This window comes from Cariama cristata, unplaced genomic scaffold, assembly GCF_000690535.1.
Source record: "Cariama cristata isolate BGI_N322 unplaced genomic scaffold, ASM69053v1 scaffold3521, whole genome shotgun sequence".
Lineage (NCBI taxonomy): Eukaryota > Metazoa > Chordata > Aves > Cariamiformes > Cariamidae > Cariama > Cariama cristata.
In genome coordinates, this window is record NW_009600839.1 from 34,739 (window position 1) to 57,055 (window position 22,317).

Here is a 22,317-nt window from a genome sequence, read left to right on the forward strand (position 1 = left end):
AAACTTCAGAGAGACTGCAGTTTAAAATACTGTGCATTATCTTTCACTAGATTCTTCATACCATAAACCCTGATGTAGGTGTGAGAGTTCTTGATTTTTATGATCCATAGTGACAAAGAATGACAAATAATTAGAAGCATGGCATATTTTTCTACAGTTGAAAAGATACTGTGCCTACAAAAATTTCAAGTGAGTATTGAAGATCATAGTAGAAATGAAGACAAAAATTCAGTAAATTATCTGACACTACAACAAATCAGATAGCAAACCAAAAATGCCTCACCACTTATGGGTCATTGTCCCCTTTAGTTCCCAAAGTCCACTACAGTAAATAAGACTGCTTGTCTCTGAATGACCTACTTCTTCTCCTAGTTTTAGAACTGATCTTGTATTTCAGACTGTTCTTCAAACACAGTCCAAGTAGTTGCAGTTCCTCCGTTCCTGGCTTTGGCCAACTATCAGGTTCGACTTCTGCTGTATAAGCTAGAACTGTCATACCAGCATATATCCACTGCTGCTTAGAAGATGGATGTGAGTCCTAACATATATTGTAAGGGTCTGAAACTGAAACTCTTGTCCAGAACCTTTGGCCCTCGGCACTTTAACCAATTTGAATGACAGGTAATAATGAACATCAGCAATAATGCTGAGTGTCATTGCTCAGCAGACTCAGTCTCTCCTAGCCAGCCATCACCCCTAGGAAGATGGGTGCCTAGCTGCACTGCACTGTCTCCCTTGTACCTCCTAGAAGGTAAGGAAAATCCTAGTCGTGAAAAATGCAGAGAGAGAATTACAAACATAGTAACAGTACAAATATCTAGTGACACAGGAGAACTCCTTGCCTTTCGTGAATGTTTAAACAAAAAAGTTTTTAACTGCCAAATTTCTGTGATTTCTGTGAATTCTAAAATAGATATATATATGGCACAGTCAGTACTGTCTCTTGGGGGTCATTCGCTTACAAAATTTATCTTCCTACCATTGTTGAAAAACAGCCCAACCTTTTTCTTTCCAAAAGAAAGGGAACGGGAAAGGAAATAGCTAATGTGTCAGCTAAGGAAGAATTGGTATTGTATGACACTGACAACAAATAGAGAAAAGGCAAATCCCTTTAAGAAAGGACTTTTTGTGATAAGTTTTACAGCAACATCTCTAAAATAACAATTTTTTTCTTGTACCTTGCCAAGACTAACACATTTAAGCCTTACGAATACTAAACAACTGTCCTCCTGGACTCTCTCCTGATAGCGTTTAATTACCATGTTAGTCCAAGTTTACATAACCTTGATACATTAGCCTATACTGAGTCTATACAGAGGTACCGAGCTAGCAGCAGAGGCTAGCCAGAACCTGATGTGATTCATCTTGATACCAGAAATTAAAAATTAATAGAGGAAATGAATAGTGGTCTTCTAGCTGAAACAGGGGTTGAAATTTTCAGTACCTATCTTTTTTTTTCAAATTAGACAACAGTTCATCATCCTGAGGTTAGGTCTTTAAAAGCACTTCATCTCTTGGTGCAACGTTAAAAAGATGTTTCCAGTCTCTTAAGCCACATGGATTTTAGAGCTCTTCTAGGTTTTGGAATAGGCAAGTTTGTTTAGCTTTTAAACAGTCAGAACATTCAATATTATGAATCATGAAGGCGTTGGGGGAGTTACTGATTGCAATCCTTCTACAATTACCTTGTTCCCCTCTAAGTCCTTGGCCAGGAACTATTACCCTGAGGGCTTACCTTGATTAGGTTTCAACAAAGGTTTGGCCTTTCTGTCCACTCTTAGAATACATTTCTGTCAATACTCATTTTTTCATGCCTTCAGCAAGTATAAAATATATAAAGCTGGAAGGTCAATACTATTTTTTTGAGATATAATTAATCATGCTTACAACATTAATGATGTTATTCTGTAGAGTCTTGGATTAAAGTCATGGCTTTAGGATTAGAAGCCAAAAACAATGAATCCTATAACATCTGGATAAAGCTCTCAGTAGGAAAAAGAAAAGAAGGGGAATCATACCAAGCATGCTGACATTCTAGCATTGCGACCACAGCACCAGGCCTTGTCCTTTAAGTACTGACACATGGGAAATCCCCACACTTTGTCAGGGCATTCTGCAAAACGGAGAAAAGAAAAAAAAAAAGGCACAGCTTTCATTTTTCTCTTACTTACAGAACATACAATGTATTGAGCAAGATGAACAGTAGTTAATGGCAGCAGAAACACTTAACTGTTCTAGTCCAGTACCAAAACCCCTGGTCATGCTATAAAAAACATATTTTCCCCATAACAGATGTTTTCGGTTTATGCTGAATTTCTGATAATTTCACATCTTCCAAAACAATTTTAAGTGAGTGTCTCTTACAAAAATCCACTGACAAAATGTTCCAAGGGATAGGAGAAGAGTTTGCAAATACTCATGGCATCCCATGCCATGCCATGCCATGCCACGAGTCGCAAGATGTAAGCCAGGCAGTCGGTCAATGTAGCGGGACTTCAGTATCTCTTCTCATTGGGTTCTTCTTCTACCATAAACATCTTTTAAGCATCATGCAGAACAATGTGTATTTGTTTATTTCAGTTCTGAAGGCCCGCAGCTTTGCTGCGAGGCAGAATGTTTGTTTTCCAGAAAAGAGCAGCTGCAAAGGCTCTTGCTGTTTCTTCAAAACACCAAGAAGCATTTGCATCACAGTCTGTGCTCAGTTTATTTCAGTATTATTTGTATTTTGAATAACAACACAATTCTTCAAGTTTAACAGTAATGCAAATGTGGGAAAATTAAAGTAAGGGAATTACTTTATATATGTTCATAGTACCCAGTTTTAAACGTAGGCAAACTCTACAATGTTTTGAATTTTCATTAGTACATTTGTCAGCTGATTTTTTAGAATGCTGAATAAGAATTACTACTTTCTTTAAAAAAAAAAACCCACAAATTGGCTAGGATCCCGGCTTTTTAGCACAGAAAGATGACTGGGGCATATTTAAAGATAAATCATGTAATGGGGTTAAAAAAAGGACAGCAGAAATACGACTCTTCAAATTTACCAACAGTCTGAGATACATACACGTAAGTAGAATTCATTTAATGAAAGTTAATCAAAGAAAAAGGGAAATAGGAAACTATAAAGGATGCGATCCTCCTCCCCAAAGCAAAAGCCCTCAGTTTTCTAGCAGTAGTCCCCAGTCTTTGCTGGTCTCTAGGAGGTAACACCAAGCAGGTAATGCTCTGCAGGCAACCTCACACTTTGCTCTCCTTTTAGCCCCGAGAAACATCAGAGGCTCTTAGAAGGTGTATAATCGTTTGAGGACCACGATTTAAGAATAGGATTTTAATTCTGGATAATTAACAGAAAAAGAAAGAAAATTCCTTTACTTCTAAAGATGAAATTTGACAAAACAGATTGCAACTGGTTTCAGCACTAGGAATGTACTAAGAATTTGTAAATGCCTCATGACAAGCTATAAAACATTAATTAACTTCAAGTCTAATTATTGAATATATGGAATAAAACTGAGCATTTCTACTGCAGGGATGGTAATAAGAACTTACTAGGTACATTTTTTGCAAAGGAGACAATGACTGCCATGGTTCCTATTGTATGATTCACACTAATAAGTCCTTCTAAAACATATGTTAAAATATTTCAAAATAAAAATTTGCAAACTGAGTTAGAAAGATGAAATCATTGATCTTTTCAAGTAATTTCTTCTAATTTACACCCTGTCCTCTAGGTAACTAAACATCCATGCAAGTTAAAGTTGCTACCCGCTGAGCTACAATCTCAATATTAGTGCACTGTACTCATGTATAATTCGGAAGAATTTATGACACCTTTGAAAAAGATAATCAGGCAAAGCACCATCTTCATTTAAATTACTGAAACCGTAAAGTAGGAGAAAAAGAGGGGGAAACTAATACTCTTAGAATTTTTTTGTGTATATCCAAAGTTGACCACATATCTACAATATTGCCTTGAGTTCTATTCATTTTTCCATATCCAGTCCACTCTCAATCACACTGCTGATTTAAAAAACAAGTTGTAGGATGAATATATTGCTATAAAGTTCATATATTTATCAGCTACATTTTAAAAACCTGGAAATTCTTTTAATGCCTGCAACTATGTTCAGATAATATTATATAGCTCACTAATTACCATATTGTGCTTCTACCTGACAACACAGGAGCTGTTCTAAACTGTACAAATATCCAAAAATATTCAAGAAACATTTTAAGTATGGGTATTCTATGAAAGATTGCATAGTAAACAGTTTAAGCATTCAACAGCACATGAAGCAATCATGTCATAATTCAGTATAGAGGAGTCAATCAGACAGAGTTCCTTCTATGAAAAGTGAAAAAATGAGGAATTCTAGTTAATCATTTGATTAGCTGAACTGAAGCTATGCTGGGGTATAATCCTAGAATTTATTAGTTAAATAGCTATGACTTTACTTCTAAGCTAACCTCTTCAAAAGACTAAATCATACATTTGCTGCAAATATTGCACCAAAATAAATAATTGGAAAAAAAAAAAGTAATTCTGTTATGTTCTAGAACAAAATTTATAAACTAAAGTATAATTTTAATGTGAATCAGTTACAGAGGAAGAGAACATAGGAAACATGACAAGAGTTAAAGCAGCATCATGAACAAAATGAAAAGTTGTATCCTAGTTCAGCTCTATGGAACAGGATGGTTCTTTGGAAATCTACACAGATAAGATGCTGATTGAGGTAGCTTGAAGAGACTTGCTGTTATTGTTCACTGTCCCCACAAATTGGATACATCTTGTAGAAGTCAGAAAACATTCTCATCAAAATCACTCAGTTACATACAGCAGGGTAAGACGAAGTGTAGATTATACAGAAACATATAATACTGAATAAACCAGAAAAGAACAATTCCAGCCATTAGCCAAGGAACAAATTCCTATTATTTTCCTCTGACTGCGTTTAGTAACATTCATAGTTTCATGGAAGACTTGTTTAAATGTATATATTTAAACAATCTAATGCTATCCTTACCATTCTGTTTTGATAGTAAAGAACATTTTTTTTGGTAGGCATAACATCTCTTCTTCTAGAAAAGAATTTTAATAGGAACTTTCCAAATTTTCACCAATTTTTTCCATTACAATTTTTTCATTTCTTTTGAAAAATGAAGGAACTTTATGGATATTAAAACACAGGTGGGAGAATTCTTTTAAATATTCACATACTTTAAGCAACCCTTCAATGGATTTACTAACTCTTCCTATGACCACATAGATGTCTTATGACTAATCCTTCAGCAGCTGATTTCTCACATTTCTCTAACAGATAGAAATGTTGTATGTTTTGAAGCCAATATACTATATGGAGAAGCTGTCTTTGGTTTATTACATGCTTGAAATCCTGTGAAGGAGATTAACAGTTTGGGAAACAAGTGTAAATACATCCAGATGCTAGGCACAACTGAAAAATATTCATAGAATTTTTCACTCAACGCTGTCTAGCAAAGGAGAATACAAAGCCTCAGGTCTATCTTGGTAAAACATTTAAAATTTAAGTAAATATAAAGTCTCATACTTTATCATCAACTGATAAGACTAAATTTTCTATAAAGTATGTCAGATTACCTTTCCACTTCTTCTGGGAACCCAATACTACTATTGTTTTAAAATATTTTGTCAGAATGAAGTTCTTATTTCTCAACTTACTCCTGGAAGTCATACGTTACTCCCTGTCCTCTCATTATTTAGATCTTTTTGTAAGACCTTCAGTAAATTGCTCTTAAGCTTTGTAGAGGAATTGGACTTCCATTTTGTGTAATTTTTGTAATATTGCAATAGTAGCGGCATATACGATTTGGAGCACCTGTACCATTTTGAACTTTGTTTGTAAAGAATTTTCCCCCTTTCCATTCAACTTTCAAATGAAAAAAAATGGCAATACATATGGACACCTGGTACACTGAAAACATTACACTAAGTAGTAAAAAAGTATAAATCACAACAAATACATTATCTATTTATAATTAGATCAACTACAACTTCCCTCATCATGACTTAATTCTGTCAGGATACGGAGAAAGGTTTCAGGTGAGCATTACTGTTGTTACCATCCTATTCACAGATCCGTTAAGACTCTTACAGGCTCAGCAGTGTTTCTGAGCACCACTCCTAAGAGAACTTAAAATTTCCTTTTTATAATTTCTTATCTTTTCTTTCATAACATTAAAACAGTCACATCTCCTACTCATTTGCTATTATTTTGATGTTAACATCTATCTCAGCTGATTCTTTCCTGATGTCTTAGTATCTCATCTTTGTCCATCCTCACAGTCTGTACCCCCAATTTCCAAATTCCACTACAGTTATGAATTATAATTCCCCAATTTGCCTCTCCACTTCAGCCTATGACCTAGGTGGAGCTGCTTTTCAAAGGTTTTATTGATTTTTTTTATTTTCTCAATTTCAAAGCATGAGAAACCTACAGTTCAGATACTTATTAATTAACTTTAGTTGCATTTTTGTACTTCACATCCAGTGCACTTGAGTGTCTATGATCTCTTTCTGTGATCATGAAAGAAAAAGAAAAACAAAGATGAAAATAAAAGAAATGCAAATGTGAAGGCTCCATTTTGAACCACTCCTGGGCAGCTAGAGAATACTCAAGGCAAAAATAAAAGGAGTCCAATTCTACAGAAAAAGCACAACTGACTGAAGATCAGACACAGCTGTCAGCATAAGGTAATTGTGCAAGGACTGCCAAGCACATTGAAAAATCGCTGTATTAATCATATACCTGTTGGCCAACAATGCTTTGGGATTCTTGCCAAAGACAAGTAGATAAGGGTAACATGACATGGTACCTAAAACCTGTACATGGCTGAATCCACAAGGCTGGCACTAAGATCTGCTCTTCAGCTATTTAATTCAAAGAGCAATACCTGAGATAACAACCATAGCAACCATGTTCTTGCTTGGGTAGTTCCTGACATATTGATGGTCAGATAAAAAAAGGCTATACTAGATTGAACTAAATTATTCCCTTTCCCCTTGTTCCTAATTATCCTCTGTCCCATCATTCCTATTTTAGTATTTGAAGTTGTTAGAAAATCAATGTATCCTTAAGAGTGTATGGTAAATGGCCAAACTGCAGCTTTGCCATAAACGCTGTGATCCAGACAGCCTTGGGAGGATCTCCTTCTGTCTAACTAGAGCTTTCCTTCTTCCAAGCAATATAGCCAGCATTCCCAGAAGTCTAAAAGTAAAGGAAAAAAAAAAAGAGCATGGTACATTTAAGAACTGTAAATGGCATTACAAATGTAAATTCATTTCCCTTCTTCTCTTCAATTTTTTGATCTCAGTTTCATCATACAATCGTAGAATCATAGAATCATTTAGCTTGGAAAAGACCCTTAAGATCGTCCAGTCCAACCGTTAACCTAACACTGCCAAGCCTACCACTAAGCCATGTCCCTAAGCACCACATCTACTCGTCTTTTAAATACCTCCAGGACTGGTGACTCCACCACTTCCCTGGGCAGCCTCTTCCAATGCTTGACAACACTTTTGGAGAAGTTTTCCCTAATATCCAATCTAAACCTCCCCTGGTGCAACTTGAGGCCATTTCCTCTTGTCCTATCGCTCGTTACTTGGGAGAAGAGAGCGACCCCCACCTGGCTACAGCCTCCTTTCAGGTCATTGTGGAGAGCGATCAGGTCTCCCCTCAGCCTCCTCTTCTCCAGACCAAACACCCCCAGCTCCCTCAGCCGCTCCCCATCAGACTTGTGCTCCAGACCCTTCACCACCTTCGTTGCCCTTCTCTGGACTCGCTCCAGCACCTCAAGGTCCTTCTTGTGGTGAGGGGCCCAGAACTGAACACAGCACTCGAGCTGCGGCCTCACCAGTGCTGAGTGCAGGGGGATGATCACTGCCCTGGTCCTGCTGGCCACACTATTTCTTTTTGTCCTCCTTTGTTTTAATTAATCAGGCTCTTTAAAAATATTCTTATTAAAATGTTCTTTGTAGAGAAAGGGATTTTTGTATCTATTACTCTGAACACAGTTAACACATGATTAATAGTAGAAACGTATTACTGAAAACTAAAAGAAATCCTTGAAGGGCAACACCAAGTGAAAAGATGAATAAATGGTTACTGACAGCTTTATGTCAGTACTGGCATTTCAGTAGGGGCCACAGTAAGGTAGGGAGGGACCCCCATTCTTCTGGACTCGTTACTACGTGGCAGGCCTTGAATGACTTACACTCTAGACAAACCAGAGAAGCAGAAGGAGGATGGAGACAAGCTCAGGAGAAAACAGACTTTGTTCTAGTACTACCAACAAACCCAGGAACTGCCATAAAAGTTGAGGTTAGTAGCTGTGACAGGAAATTAAAATAAATTCTTTGCTAACACTGTATTAAAATATTGCTTTTTAGACCTGTTACCTAATTCTAGGAACTTAGCACTAGTCATATTAAAAATCAACAACAGAAACACAAAACTCGAACTCAAACATCCAGTGAATAAGAAATACATACAGCCTTTGATTTGGACACAAATATATATAGTGTGTTAAATACTATGCCATTTCCACTTATATGATGATTCAAGAGACTAGTCATTTTCCAAATGCACAAACTAAAATATTTATTAGTAAAATAACATTATATTCTGGTACTCAAAATTGTAACTATAACATTAAAAATTTTACATTTTTGCAAAGTGCTAATTACAACTGCATTAACTGGAAAGGAAAATGACCCATAATTTTTAAAGTTAAATTACCTGGAAAAAATCTTATCTTTACTGGTAAACATGGTAAACGTACAAACTCTCTTTAATGTAAAAATAAAATGGAATTATAGGATACAAAATCCATAAACTGCCCAAAAAATATATTAGCTAAAGGAAGAGTATTTTTATATAAGCTCTTCATACTGTGGTCAAATATTTTTCTCAATTTTCTTATGTATAAAAATTTATTTTCTTAGACTGGACAACGGAATATCCTGCAGTTGCTTTTAATAAACTACAAACAAAAGGGAGATTAATTTTAACACTGGCAAAGGCTGTTTTATACACTAGACTTGTCTACCTCTTTCACTTAAGAGAAAACTCCCACTGAAGCCAATTACCACCTTTTCATACTACTGGACATCTCTCATAGCACTCATTTAGTAAGGCGTGACACAAATTAAAAAAAATAAAAGAATGTATATCCTAAATCAGACAAATACCATTTGCAGAGTAGGAGAAAGAGATACAATATATTCATAGACACAATACATAGCTATCCTTACATATTTTTTAATGTAACCAATAGCACTAACAGAACTATATTTTACACCTCCTACTTCTAATTCTCCTCAGCTCAGTCATCATTAGCTGGCAAAGTTATGTATTATCTTAGTGGCAATAGGTCTTCTGTAAAAACCATGAGATATGCCTATGTAAGAACTATAGGAGTGGAAATACCATTATTATAATACACCAGAAGTCTTCTGCATGACAAATCCTCTAACATCCAAGTTGGAATTAACACTCAAAGGCCACACTGTACGTTATATTTTTATCACCAATGCCTTGAAATTGCAATATTCAGTGCAGAATATTATGCTTAAAAGCAACCCTGCTGAAGTCATTCAAATACTACAAATTGTGTAGCCTACTTATATGCTCTAGACTAAAGGATTAGGACATGTACAATTGTATATTTATGTTGACATTATGCTACAAAGATGTGTAAAAAGGTAATATCCTAAGACTTATAAAAATCAGTCATCATCACTAAAACTGTGGAAGATATATTAAATGACTTTGTAGAAACTGTATTTCAAGATGGAAAAAGCTTTCTGAAGTTCTGTATTTGAAAATGCCCTTTGCATTCAAAAGAAAGCTTTTTCTGTCTTATTTCAGTTTGAAAAATCTTTTCTATTTGTTCTCCCTTGTCAAATATGACAATGTATTTATTTGCCTAGGTCGGTATAAAACGCACAACGTAACAGATTTTATGTTGAAACAATCCTTTTTTTTTCTGTTTCAAAAAAGGTAAGTAGACAATTATTTGATACTTTATATTTTTCAAAAGACTATTATTACATTCCTGCAGATGTTAGTGAAATAAGTGGTATATTGAACATGTGTAGTTCATCATTTTCGTGATACTTTGTTTCCAGAGAATTCATGTTAGAGTCCTTAACTGCTGGAGAAACAGGCATTAGTTCACATACCATAAGCTCTTTGCTCTTGACAAACAAAGGCTGTCACTACGCACAGACTCTATTCTTACAGAAGTCAGGGAAGGAATTACCCTATTCAGACCAGCAGAAAATATACAGCGACCTTGTGCCTCAACAATGTTATAAATACAACCATCCAAACAGGAGATTAATCTTGCTTACCAAGGATTTATACCTTTAGTAATTCTTCTGCTCTCAGTATAATTAGTCTTTTTGCACTTGATCTCAATAACAGGCATTAAAAAAAGAAAACAGTGAAGGTTTTTTTTTCTTCTCAGCTATGCAATTTTTATGATGTTCTAAATATTCAGACTCCATTTCAGAGCATGAAATTGTTAGGGTATTATTCTGAATCTCCTTGAGAGAGCACAAGCTATTTAACTGTGTTCTGCACGGTGACAGAAGAAAAAAGGTTATTAACAGATAACTTTCTTCGGTCAGTAATGTAATTGGCACAGGCAAACAAAACATTTCTCTTTCAATTGTTATAAAAGTAAAAAATAATTCTGTATGGTCTTTGATAATAATTTATAATCTCAAATCTCTTCAACCTTTTGCAGATACCTGAGTGTCTACAGAATTTCTTATAAATAGATACTAGGTATAGGACTACCATTGTGTTAAAGCTATAAAGGATTGCTCAAGGAAACAAGGCATGGAAGATAAGCTAAATGCAGTTCTTAAGCCACAGTTCCTGCTTCATAGAAGGAACTCATCAGATGAAATATCTAAAATTGAAGGATCCCTAGAAGAAGCTATAGAAAAACAGAAGTTGTGAAGAGCAAAAAATTGCCAAGGCCACATGGCATTCATTCAAAAACTAAAACCAAGTTGAAATTGCCAAACTGCACTGTGCAAATTCTTGATCAAAACTCTTTGGTTCTAGAGATTTGCAAAGCAGGTAATGTAATATTAATGCTTATGAAGAGCTCAAGGGAAGGTCCAGGGAACTTCCAAACAGGAAGCCTCACATTTATATGGAGAGAAAGTATCTTAAAGAATAGAGTCATTTGATATATGAGCAAATATAACATATTTGGAAGAGTCAACATGACTTTCTTAAAGGGAAGTCATATCTCACAAACATATTGGAATTTTTTTTAAGGCTTCAAGTAACACTTAGACAAGAAAGATAGAGTGGGTTTCCAAATGGCATTCAACAAGACCATTAGAGAAACTATCAAAACACAGAACAAGATAAAAAGCATTCCTATGGGTAAGTAATTGACAGAAACAAAGGATGGGAATAAAATACCATTTTTCATGGAGGACAGAGATCACCAGCAGAGGCCTAAGGAGACTTGTGCTGGAACAGGTTGTTGATCAAATTTACAAATGATCTGAAAAAGTTAACAAAAAGTAGGACAAAGTTTGCTGATGATCCTAAGGGTAATACAAATTAGAGCCATTTCTAATAAAAACTAGAGATGAAATGGTGTATAAAATTCAATGTAGATGAAAGTGATTCAAATTGGGAAAAATATTAACTTTAAATATACAATGAATGGATTTGAACTGAGAGTTGACAGTTCGATGAAAAGAGAAGCCCAGTACTAAGAAAAGGAAAAAAAACCATTAAGAATTATTAAGAAAAAACCCCTAGAAAACACTATTATGCTACTATATAACTCCATGCTGCACCCGAATCTTGAATTCTGTGTTTGGATTTGTTTTTCTCACCTCAGATAACAAGTAATACCACCCAAAAAGGTGCAGAGAAGAGAAACAGGTTTGTCATAAGTAAGGAACATTTTAATAACAGGAGCAAGTATTACAAAAAATAAAAGCTGTAAAACAGATAAAAGGGGAATGAAAAATCTGCAAAATCATGAATGGGATGGAGAAAATAAATAGGGACAAATGCGTACTGGCTTTTACACCCAAAATTAAGGGGTATAAAAAAACTCCATGCAGTTAGCAGCCCTAAAACAATTAAAAGGAAATTCTGCTTCATACAACATGCAGTTGATCCCTTACCATAGCATGCTATAGATGCTAAAAGTTTACATATGTTCAAAAGTAACCTGAAGGCTCAAGGAATAAAAATCCATCAAGGTTTATTTAATGCAAATATACCACTTTGTTCCAAGAAGTTCATGAGCCAAAACATGCTGGAAGCAAAGACAGTATTTGGGGGAAGTATTGCTATGTACTCACTATGATTTTATACTCTTCTCTATATGCCTGCTATTGGCCTCTATGGAAGACAAGATACTGGAATAGAGGAATGTTTGATGTTAACAGATTGCATGATTTCCATGTCTCTGTTATGGATACTGAAGTCAGGCTGTATGTTTATTTTGTATCTTCATTCTACTTTGTTATCAAAATATTATTTTATATAAAAATGAATTAGTCTTCTTTCATATAGTGATGCCACATCTGCCAAAAAAAAAAATATACCTGAAAATGTGCTGTAAGTAATACAGACGTTAAAACTATATTCTCAGGTCTACCAATGCAGCAGACAGTGTGAAAGCAAGCTAACTCATTAACATATGAAAATGTACTTTGATAGTAAAGCAAAGAATTACAGATATTCATTACCTGTAGTACTGGAGACAGAAAGAAGTTTGCAAAATTCTCACCTATTTCAAGTATTCAAGTACCTTGGAAAAAATCAACTAATATAACATCATGAATATGATTAAAGTTTGGTGCTTATTTTAAAGTTGGGACTATCTCAGTGGATTTATGCCAACTTAAACTAGTCAATGATCTGTTTCATAGTGTGTTTCAATCATAAAAATAACATGAAAATTATGTCACTCAACTTTTGCATTCCTCCATTAATATTAATGAAACTACAACAAATCTGTATGCAAAAGTATTATGCTTGGATCATAATCAAGGGACAATTATTTATCTTTAGTGATTCTGAAATCCTAGAAGATTCATATTACAAAGTGATACCAGAATCTTGTATGCACTTTCCAGCACTAGGACAAAGACAGAATAATTATTGAGTAAAGATTATTTAAGATGAATAAGTAATTCCAAATAATGATACAAAAATCTTGATAGTATCTTCTGAGATTGTAATTAAATGGAATTAAATGTCATTTTTTCTTCTCGAGATTTTTCAGTGGAAGGTAATCTTTATTACCCTCATCAAAATCCTTCATGCACAGCCTACTTTGTCTCTTCGTATACACTGCCAAACTCAGGCAAGGCAGTACTGAAACACAAATAACACAACCTGTTTCAGGTCTTCCATAGCATCCATCTTCCATCACATTGTAGTATCTCAGTCTACTTCTAGGATTCCAAGCAAAGGAGAGGAACTACTTAAACTGCCTTTTTCCTTCATGGGAAAGACTAAATCCTCTTTGACCAAAGACTTCACAGTTCCTCGAGTTTGTATTTTTCCCACAAATCCCATTACATTGCAAGGGGAGCAGGGGGGAAGCAAAATGTTCTTCCATTTCAGGAAACAGAATCAGTTGTCATCGAAATAATTTTCAGAAACCAAACCTAGGGTATGCTTTAGTTATTGTATATTATAGAAAACTTGGCTTTCTCAACTATACTGTGCACACACACACAAAATTACAAATGTAAGATAGTTTCAGGTTTTAATATATTTTTGCTACACTTATTAATGAAAAATACTTTAATAACTTAAATAGGTAATGCTGTCATTTAACATCTGTAAAACTCACCTAGTTAATATTTTTTCAAGTTTCATATTTTTTTCAGGATCAATTTTGATAGAAAACATCTGGGTTTTAGTGACTAGTTAGCTCTGTCACAAATTCATGAAAATGTGCCCTGTGCAGCAACATCTAAAGGTGTCTTGGAAAGGAAATCAAGCTTTTTGATCTTTTGCTTGGAAGTGTTTTCCTGTGTTGCCATGGTATCAGTGATAGCTATTTTAAGACATTGGCTGTGGAATATCTTTGAAAATATACCTAGGCAACACATAAATCATCTGTACTCTAATACCTCTAAAACAGCGAATAATCTTTCCATGTTTCAGTGGAACGGAGTGATATGAAGCCATTATGTTTGTGTAAGGAATCCTTTAGAAAATTCAGTTTTGAAGTTTTAGTCTGCTGAATCTACCTTAACCAAGGCCTTTTCAGTTTTCACAAATCTGGTAAAATTCCGTACATGAATTTTGACTTTCCTTTGCATCCCTTTCGGTTCCCTTAATTATGTTCACCAGCTTTTAAAAGTTAGAGCTTAACAAATGTAGTCAAAGTTTATATTTATGTAACTCGAGAGTCCAAGGCTTTTACTCTTCTGCAAAAGGTTTGCTGACTTCTTCTTGGTGCGCCTTATCGAGAAGCTACACTCCACAGCTTTCAGGACAGCTCTACAACTCCTCTGCCCAGCATGTATTTTTTTCTTCCTAAAGCAGTGACCTGATCCTGGAAATCCTTACAAAAGCTGGAGTTCACGATTTGCAGTACTCAAGCTAACCTCAAAAAGGGTTTCTATCAGACAGCTATCATTGAAACTACCTATAAACTACACCTATGTCATATTTCAGATTATGAAATACTTATTTATAAGTAGCTCCTTAGGAATAGTAATGTTCATTTGGTTTTTTCCTCCAGAGGACATCGTATTGAAGAATTTCACTGGTTTCTAGACTGGCACTGATGTGTTTGGTGGTATGGACGGTGGAAGGAATAGAATTAGAATACAGAAACACATCAATTCCTTTTTAAGGACAGTCAAGTCTTTTGAAAAGATCTTAAATTTGCAGTTACTGTCTGTTAAGGGATAGTCATAGTCCAGCTGGTACATTGCCCCAGAAATGTATTAGCTGAATGTAAGATAAACCAGCTCCCAAAAATTCTAAGAATAGCTCCTGAACGGAGGCACAGTGTGTGTTTTAAACTAAAAATCATTAGCAAACTGATTTTTTCCAGAAAAACTGCCATAATGGCTCACTATGTAAATAGGTTTATGTAAAAAGTCTCTAATAAATAGTAAAATCCTTACTACTCTGATGTAATTGACTATCCAATACAGTAACAGTGAAGAAAAATCCCAAAGGAATCAATTATACTAATGGCTAAGTGCATTTTATCCATAGAAGAATCTCTGTATAAACAGCCAATTCTCCTTAGAGAAAGCCAAAGTAAAACTACTTAGAATTTTCCAAGAGCTGTCATAATATTCTTTATTAACTGAAATTTAGTGTTTGGTACTGCTTATAACAGCAGTGAAATTTAAAGACAGGTGTTAAAAGTCAGTGGTTTCAATTTTTTCAATTACATTACACAGCATCCCTTGGTTGTTGTAGTTACTAATAAATCAAAACAAAGGCTTTCATGATCTTAAGAGTTCAAAATTATTCCCAGCATAATTGGAAATGTGGTCCCATTACAAAAATTTCCAGATGAATTTAGCTTATTTATAGACACATAGGAGGACAATGTATACTGATTGCAATATTCAAGACTGTGACTACTGGCACCTACTTTCATCAGAAATGCTCCCAAAGTATCCACAGCAGGTCCAATGGCAAACTGGATCCGGCAATCTTGCAATATCTTTACTATTTTTGGAATATAAGAGAAATGTAATACATTTGCCTACGAGAAAGCTGAGGATGGACTTTTTACAAGGAGTGACAGGACAAGAGGCAATGGCTTTAAACTGGAAGAGGGAAGATTTAGATTAGGTATTAGAAAGAAATTCTTCCCCATGAGGGTGGTGAGGCTGTGGCACAGGTTGCCCAGAGAAGCTGTGGATGCCCCATCCCTGGAAGTGCTCAAGGCCAGGTTGGATGGGGCCGTGAGCATCCTGGTCTGGTGGGAGGTGTCCCTGCACATGGCAAATCAAACCACTCTGGGATTCTATGGGTCTATGATTATGCCCTGTAGTCAGCTCCTCAGAGACAAAAAAACCCAAACTTGTGATAACCAAGGTGATTCAATAGCCCACCAAAAATAGCACAGTAACATTTTGTTGATATTTTGTCAACTCACCATCTCAGACTTATAAACACTACATTAGGCATGAAAACGGGTAAAATTTCTTCCCATGAATATCAGTTAAATCTAGTTAATATGAAGTGAAAAAGCAATTTTTCACTGGCCTCAAACAAGACTGATCTTGGTATTAAATAAAATTTAACAGCCAAACAACATACAGCCCAGTCATCTCAAGTTATGGCAACCATCAGTCCACAGCAGCTTTTTTGTGAGCTGGCACATCTGCTTCAACTAGGCTTATGAGAACAACCATCTGTGTTTACGTTAAAGAAGCAGCAAAGATGGAAAATGTGCTACTTTGTGGGAAAGAGCTTTGAGGTGGACTTGTCTCAACCTTGTCCTTAAGAGTGTGTACCTCATGAAAATAAAAAAGTTTTTAAACTGGGCAAAAAATAATATAAATATAAAATAGAGCAATGACATTTTAAAAACACATTTTTAAAAACTTCCAAGCCTCAAAGCTACTAAGTCAAGAAAAAATAAGTATAAAATGCTTTATAACAGAACGTCCCACTGTGTCCTCACAGGTAAGCCCTTGCTTACTGGACTGATTTCAAACAAATAAGTGATTCCCTGTGTGCAGTAAATTCTGCCCAATTCTCTCTGCTTCATAGGAAGATCTTCAATCCATCACTGCAGAGATCTAGCTCTAAGTCTGCATGCTAACACTCACAGTAGTCTCTCCATGTAAGGCTTCTACAGGTCTCTGCAATCTCTGGTTGATGCCTAGATTAGCCAGTAGGTTCCCTGAGCTTAGTGTCAGAACCTGGGCAAGTGAAGGACTTCCTACAGTACAGATTACATTGGCTCAGGGACCACACAAGCAAACTGGAAATACACAAGTGTATGTGACCAGATGGGATGCACTTCAGGAAGCTGAGGCAACTGGCTGGTGTCACACGAAGGCCACGCTCTACCATATTTGGAAGACCATGTCCATCAAGGGAAGTTCCTGATCACAGGAAAAAGGCGAACATCACACCCATCTTCAGTCTAACCTCAGTTCTCACTAAGCTTCTGGAGTGAATTTTCCTGGAAACCATGCCCAGGCCCATGAAGAACAAGAAGGAGATTGAGAATAGCTGGCAGGAATTTACCAGGGACTGACAAACTTTATTGCTTTCTGTGATGCAGTGACTGGCTCTGTGAACTAGGGGAGAGGATAGTCACAGCTTACCTTGACTTTAGCAAGGCTTTCAGCAAGGTTTCCTTAGTATCTTTATAGAAAAATTGGAAAGATATGACTCGGACAGGTGGACTCTATGGTGGGTAGAAAATTGATAGGACTCTGAAGCTCAACAGTGAAGCCTGTAGGTTAAGGGATGTGATTATTCCCCCTTTTTGGCACTTGTGAGAGTAAGGGCATCTAGCGTGCCACTCTGGGCTCTCCAGGACACCACACTGACTGCCTGGAAGGAGTTCAGTGGTGGCAAGAGGACTACAGGGCTGCAGAGAAGGTTAAGGAGGGATCTAACTGCTATCTTTGACTACCCAAGGAAAGGGAACAGAAAAGATTAAGCTGGACTCTTCTTGGAGGTGCGCAATGAAAAGATAATGCATGAGATCTGCAAATTCTGAATACATAGAAGGAAAAAAACTTTGTGGTTAGGGCAAACATTGGAATGGGCTGCTGATTCACTGCCCTTGGAGATATTCAAAACATGACTGGACAAGGCCCTGAACCACCTGATCAAAGTTGTCCCTGCTTTGCGCTGTGATCTGGGCCAGATGACCTCCAGAAGCCACTTCCAAGTTACATTATTTCATCACAATTCTATGATTCAGTCCATTTTGGAAGCAGTTCCAAAATTCACTTGCCTCAGACAGCTGCAAGATGAATTAGTTTACTTCTTGCACAAGTGGATTGTTGGAGCCATAACATCTGAGTAGTTACAGAGTCCTCTAGCATCCTCTACAATGCTTTGTCAGTTTGAAACCCATGCATAGGAAGTGTAGACACAAGCTATAGTCCTAATTCTTTCCCATTTTCCCCTTGAAGAAATTTTAGCTCTTAGATATTGTCAGTCCTTGCGCTCTTATCCTTCCACTGTGCACTTACAAACAAGCCATACAATAGATGACTTTTCCATGGGAATATAACAGCATTGTAGATTTTAGAATATGTACTCTCATAGTAATAATAAAAAAAAATACATTTTTTTGAGCACCACTGGAACTACTTATGTGTTCTTTCCCCAAAAACGAATGCTGTAATTTCCTTTTATTCTGCCTGAAGTTTCTTCTTTGAGAATAATTTTTATCCTTCAAGCTGAGAAAAACCAAACAGCTAGAAATTCCAACATGCAATTTGGCTTCATTTCCGTACTGCTATGAAACTGCAGTATCTCTTACCACTGTGCCTGTACATCTGTTTGTTTGAACTTACAATCAGGTTACACCTGATCCTTTGGTGGTGTCCGAGTAACCATAATTTTGTAAAGCCTTATGCACTAGTCTGGAAAAAGTAATCCTACAGCTAGAACAGGAAGTCGTGTCCTCTTTGCAATAATAAGAAACAATCAAATGTTTCAGACACACAAACTTAATGACAAGTGCCTGAAAAGTTCGTAATTTTTAAAAACTCTGATGTAAAAGGAATTGTTTGGTTTTTACTAATCACATTTCTATAAATCAGAAATTTTGTTTGTACTTTCTTTGGTTTTGGCATGATCTGAAGTATTGTGAAATAACTGAAACTAACACACTGCAAAAACTCTTAAAATTGTTGCAGAGCAAGATAAGAACAACATGAAAAGATCATTAAAGCGAGTAAGAGCTAGCCAGTGTCATGGTCAGTCTGGAGCTGTGCCTTAGCTGCCTGAGCAGCCAACCATTAAAGAGCAGCAGCTGGGTCCCACCTGCCTTTCTGTCCACGAAGTTCCCTAAAAGAGCTGAAATCAACTTCACCAATGCACCCCTCTCTCAAATTTGGCTGATATGACAATCAGGTTCTAGGACTTCAGCAGACACATATTTAGACAGCTCAGCTACACACCACTTGTCTCAGGAAAGCCAGCTACTTCATGTTTTTCATTATGCAGAATTTACCTTTCAAGTAAAGATACCAACTTTCTATCAAAAATGGAAAAACCCACATTTGAAGGAAAATTTGCCTATACTGTGAATCCTCAAATAATTTTCAGGTTGCCTCCCCAAGAAAAACTGTTATATATGTACTGTTCCATAATGTTCTAAACTGGCAATGCCCCAGAGCACAGCATTCAGATGAGTGGTTTTTTTTGAGTAACAACTTACATTACAAGGGCTTAATTCTGCTCATAGTTGTATATATACAACTCAACATAAATGGATGTTTCATGCAGACAGCCAAGGGCAAAATCTGGTACAAAATATTTCAAAAGGATGAAAACACATTGGACTAAAAAAGCCTCCACATTTTACAAGTGAAGTAATGGAATAAAACCAGCTGTATTCATAACCACATAAAAAACATTCTGCATTAATGTCCCTAATTTCAGTAAGAATATTAGGAATATTGGCATAACAGAAAAGCTACAGGGCATCCGGGAGTGAATGACCCACATAATGTAATTAAAACCATTACTAAATGAGCCACTGGAAAGAAACAAACACAAGGTTATTAATTAAAAGGTATAATACTCTCAACATGCAAACTGGCAGCCACAAGTTAAGCTCAGAAGAATTACCTTCTTGGTTTTCAAACTGTTCTGACAACAGATGGTAGCAGCAGCCTACACTGCAAACTGCTTTGATTTCAGGCTTGGCAGTAAAAATGCGTAGTGTATTTGCAGCAAGATCGCCACAGGTATGTAGACCCACCATCATACAGTCCTAAGAAGAAAAAGAAACAAAAGCAGCAATAAAGCATCTCCCTCTTCAACTGAAAGAGCACGAGTAACAACAACCAACTCCAAAACCCAAACATGCTGCAAATGGTTATCGAGCTGTGAAGTTTAAATACGCAAGTCCATAAGGACTCCTGCTGTCCTGTTCTAGAATTTTTCAGTGCATAATAAAAGCTCTTCAGGGCTAAGAAAATATGGTGCATTGCTTCACTGGAGAGACAGAGTGCTCATCGCTTTTGCTCGGGGAAAGAACTACGCATCTCTGCACGCTACCTTCACCGGCCATGAGGAAGCAGAAGTTCAAGACTATGAATAGCAGCTGGATCACCTGCACGGAAGGGAACATCTATGTGTTGACTGGATATGGGCCATTTTCTCTTGTCTTTCCTAGCTTTCCTGTTATATTACTACCACTGCTATTTCCTCTTCTTACTTCGGATTTACTGCTGTAAATCTGGCTGGACCTATCTATGGCATTTCTGCTACTTTAAGTTGCTGAAATCAAAACCACTTCCTAAATATAATGTGAAGAGCAGGCTTTGTTATTTCCAAAACTGTAGTAGTGCCGCAGTTTTGCGGTGTGCCTACTACTATTGAACAACAAATGGGCATTTCCTTCCATAGCACAAAGTTAAAAACTTCAGCTTCAGATGCTCTGTTCTGTCCATTCTATTTCCTGCTTTCCTTTTCCCCCACTTTTCACTTTCCCTCTATTTCTCCATCCAAATTATCCCTCTTCTCACCATTCATAACAAGGTATTTCCCTTCCAGCATTATTAGTTGGAATCTACATGGTAAACGTGATACTGCTTTGATTTCAGCCTTATTTATTAATAAGGTTATCAACAAGAAATTAGCCCAGAGACATTCAACTAGGAGACTTTTCTATAATCATTCTGACTTTATATGCACATCTATTTTTGCTGCTCTATATCTGATTTTCTCACCCATTTGTATTATATAGCACGTGTACGTGCTAAACAGTAAAACCTCCCCTTTCCTCTGTTTTTTTTAATTATTCCTGTCTCCCTTCTCACCTTCCATTTTGTGTTGCTTCTCTGTTCTTGCCCTCTCCTTGTCTTAGGATCCAAAATCTTTAGGTGGCAAAAATTCAGTTACAGTCCAGCTTAGTTTTTAAAAACTTTTTTCCTATCAGTCAGCTTCAGCTCACCATTCCACAAAGCTTTTTTCCACACGCAATTACAGAAATAGCGGAACAAGACTAAAGTTTGGAAGCTAAGGGAAGACGTGCACTTGCAAGGGCAGGATTTAAACCCCAGCATGGGAAAAGTTGGAGAGATTTTTTCAGGAGGAAGCTAGGGGAAGACGGCTACCACATGCAAGACAGAGGAAACACATTATAATGCTCAAAACTTCTGAACAATAGGAGGGCAGTCTGTGTCATTGCCTTCAGTGAGGTTGCCTGAGTATAACTGAAAGTACTTCTGGATCGTTGGCTTAAGTGTAGCAAAATTTGCTACCTCAATATTAGTCCTGGGCTATATACAAACATGCATTCCTATACCCATATTTCATCAGCACATTAATTTCAGAATTTACAGTATAAATCAGTAAATACTAATTTTACCCACTTCCCATTTGTCCCCAGCTTAGGAAAATTTAGGAAAAAATAATCAATTTATGGTTACAATAAAAAAATGTAAATATTAGTAAAACTATTTCTAAAAAAATTTTATTTCTAAAAATTCTCAAAATACTTTTAAAACATAAATGATCGCACATCTTAAAGTTTTTTAATTACACACATTCATCAAATAATGTGCAGTTTCGTTATTACTATTTTTTTAATACAATGAAGCTTTTAACTTTTCTGACTGTATTTTTCTTTTTAATAAAAGCAGGCTGCGATATAGGATTTCTTTTACCTTTTACATCATACAGATTACATGCTAAGAGGATACAAAATCCAACTGTGCAAATGTAAAGGCATATGCTTCATCAACAAACCCTGCTGCTCAGGGTGTCTTGCAGACAGACATGAGCTTGTTCCACATGTTCTCAGATACTCAGTAGGATTTATTTGCTCAAGTTATAGGGCCATCAGCACAAACCTATGGTCTTGAATCAGAGATGAACTACATTCCTGAATATAATAGTCCAGTTACTACTGAACACAGACAAGTTTTTATCTTGACTGAATGTATCTATCCAATCAACACGTGTTAGCTCAGGCACAGGAACTAAACAGCTATACATCTTCTAGACTCGTGTCACTGCCTTTGGGCAGTTGAGCTTGGGCTTGTGTAGACACAATCCTCACCAGCTTGTAAATTACTAAATGAAC

The 22,317-nt window shown here is 36.3% G+C and overlaps 1 protein-coding gene across 1 annotated transcript in view; it reads right to left on the reverse strand.

Annotated features, from left to right (window-relative positions):
- The window catches only part of METTL25 (methyltransferase like 25), a 53,501-nt gene that overhangs the window by 20,009 nt on the left and 11,175 nt on the right, over positions 1–22,317 (reverse strand). Inside the window, exons 4-5 of the mRNA XM_009710168.1 lie at positions 19,854–19,998; positions 2,019–2,113 (exon numbers count right to left, since the gene is read on the reverse strand). Coding sequence (XP_009708470.1) covers positions 2,019–2,113; positions 19,854–19,998 — 240 coding nt within the window. The remainder of the gene's footprint in view (positions 1–2,018; positions 2,114–19,853; positions 19,999–22,317) is intronic.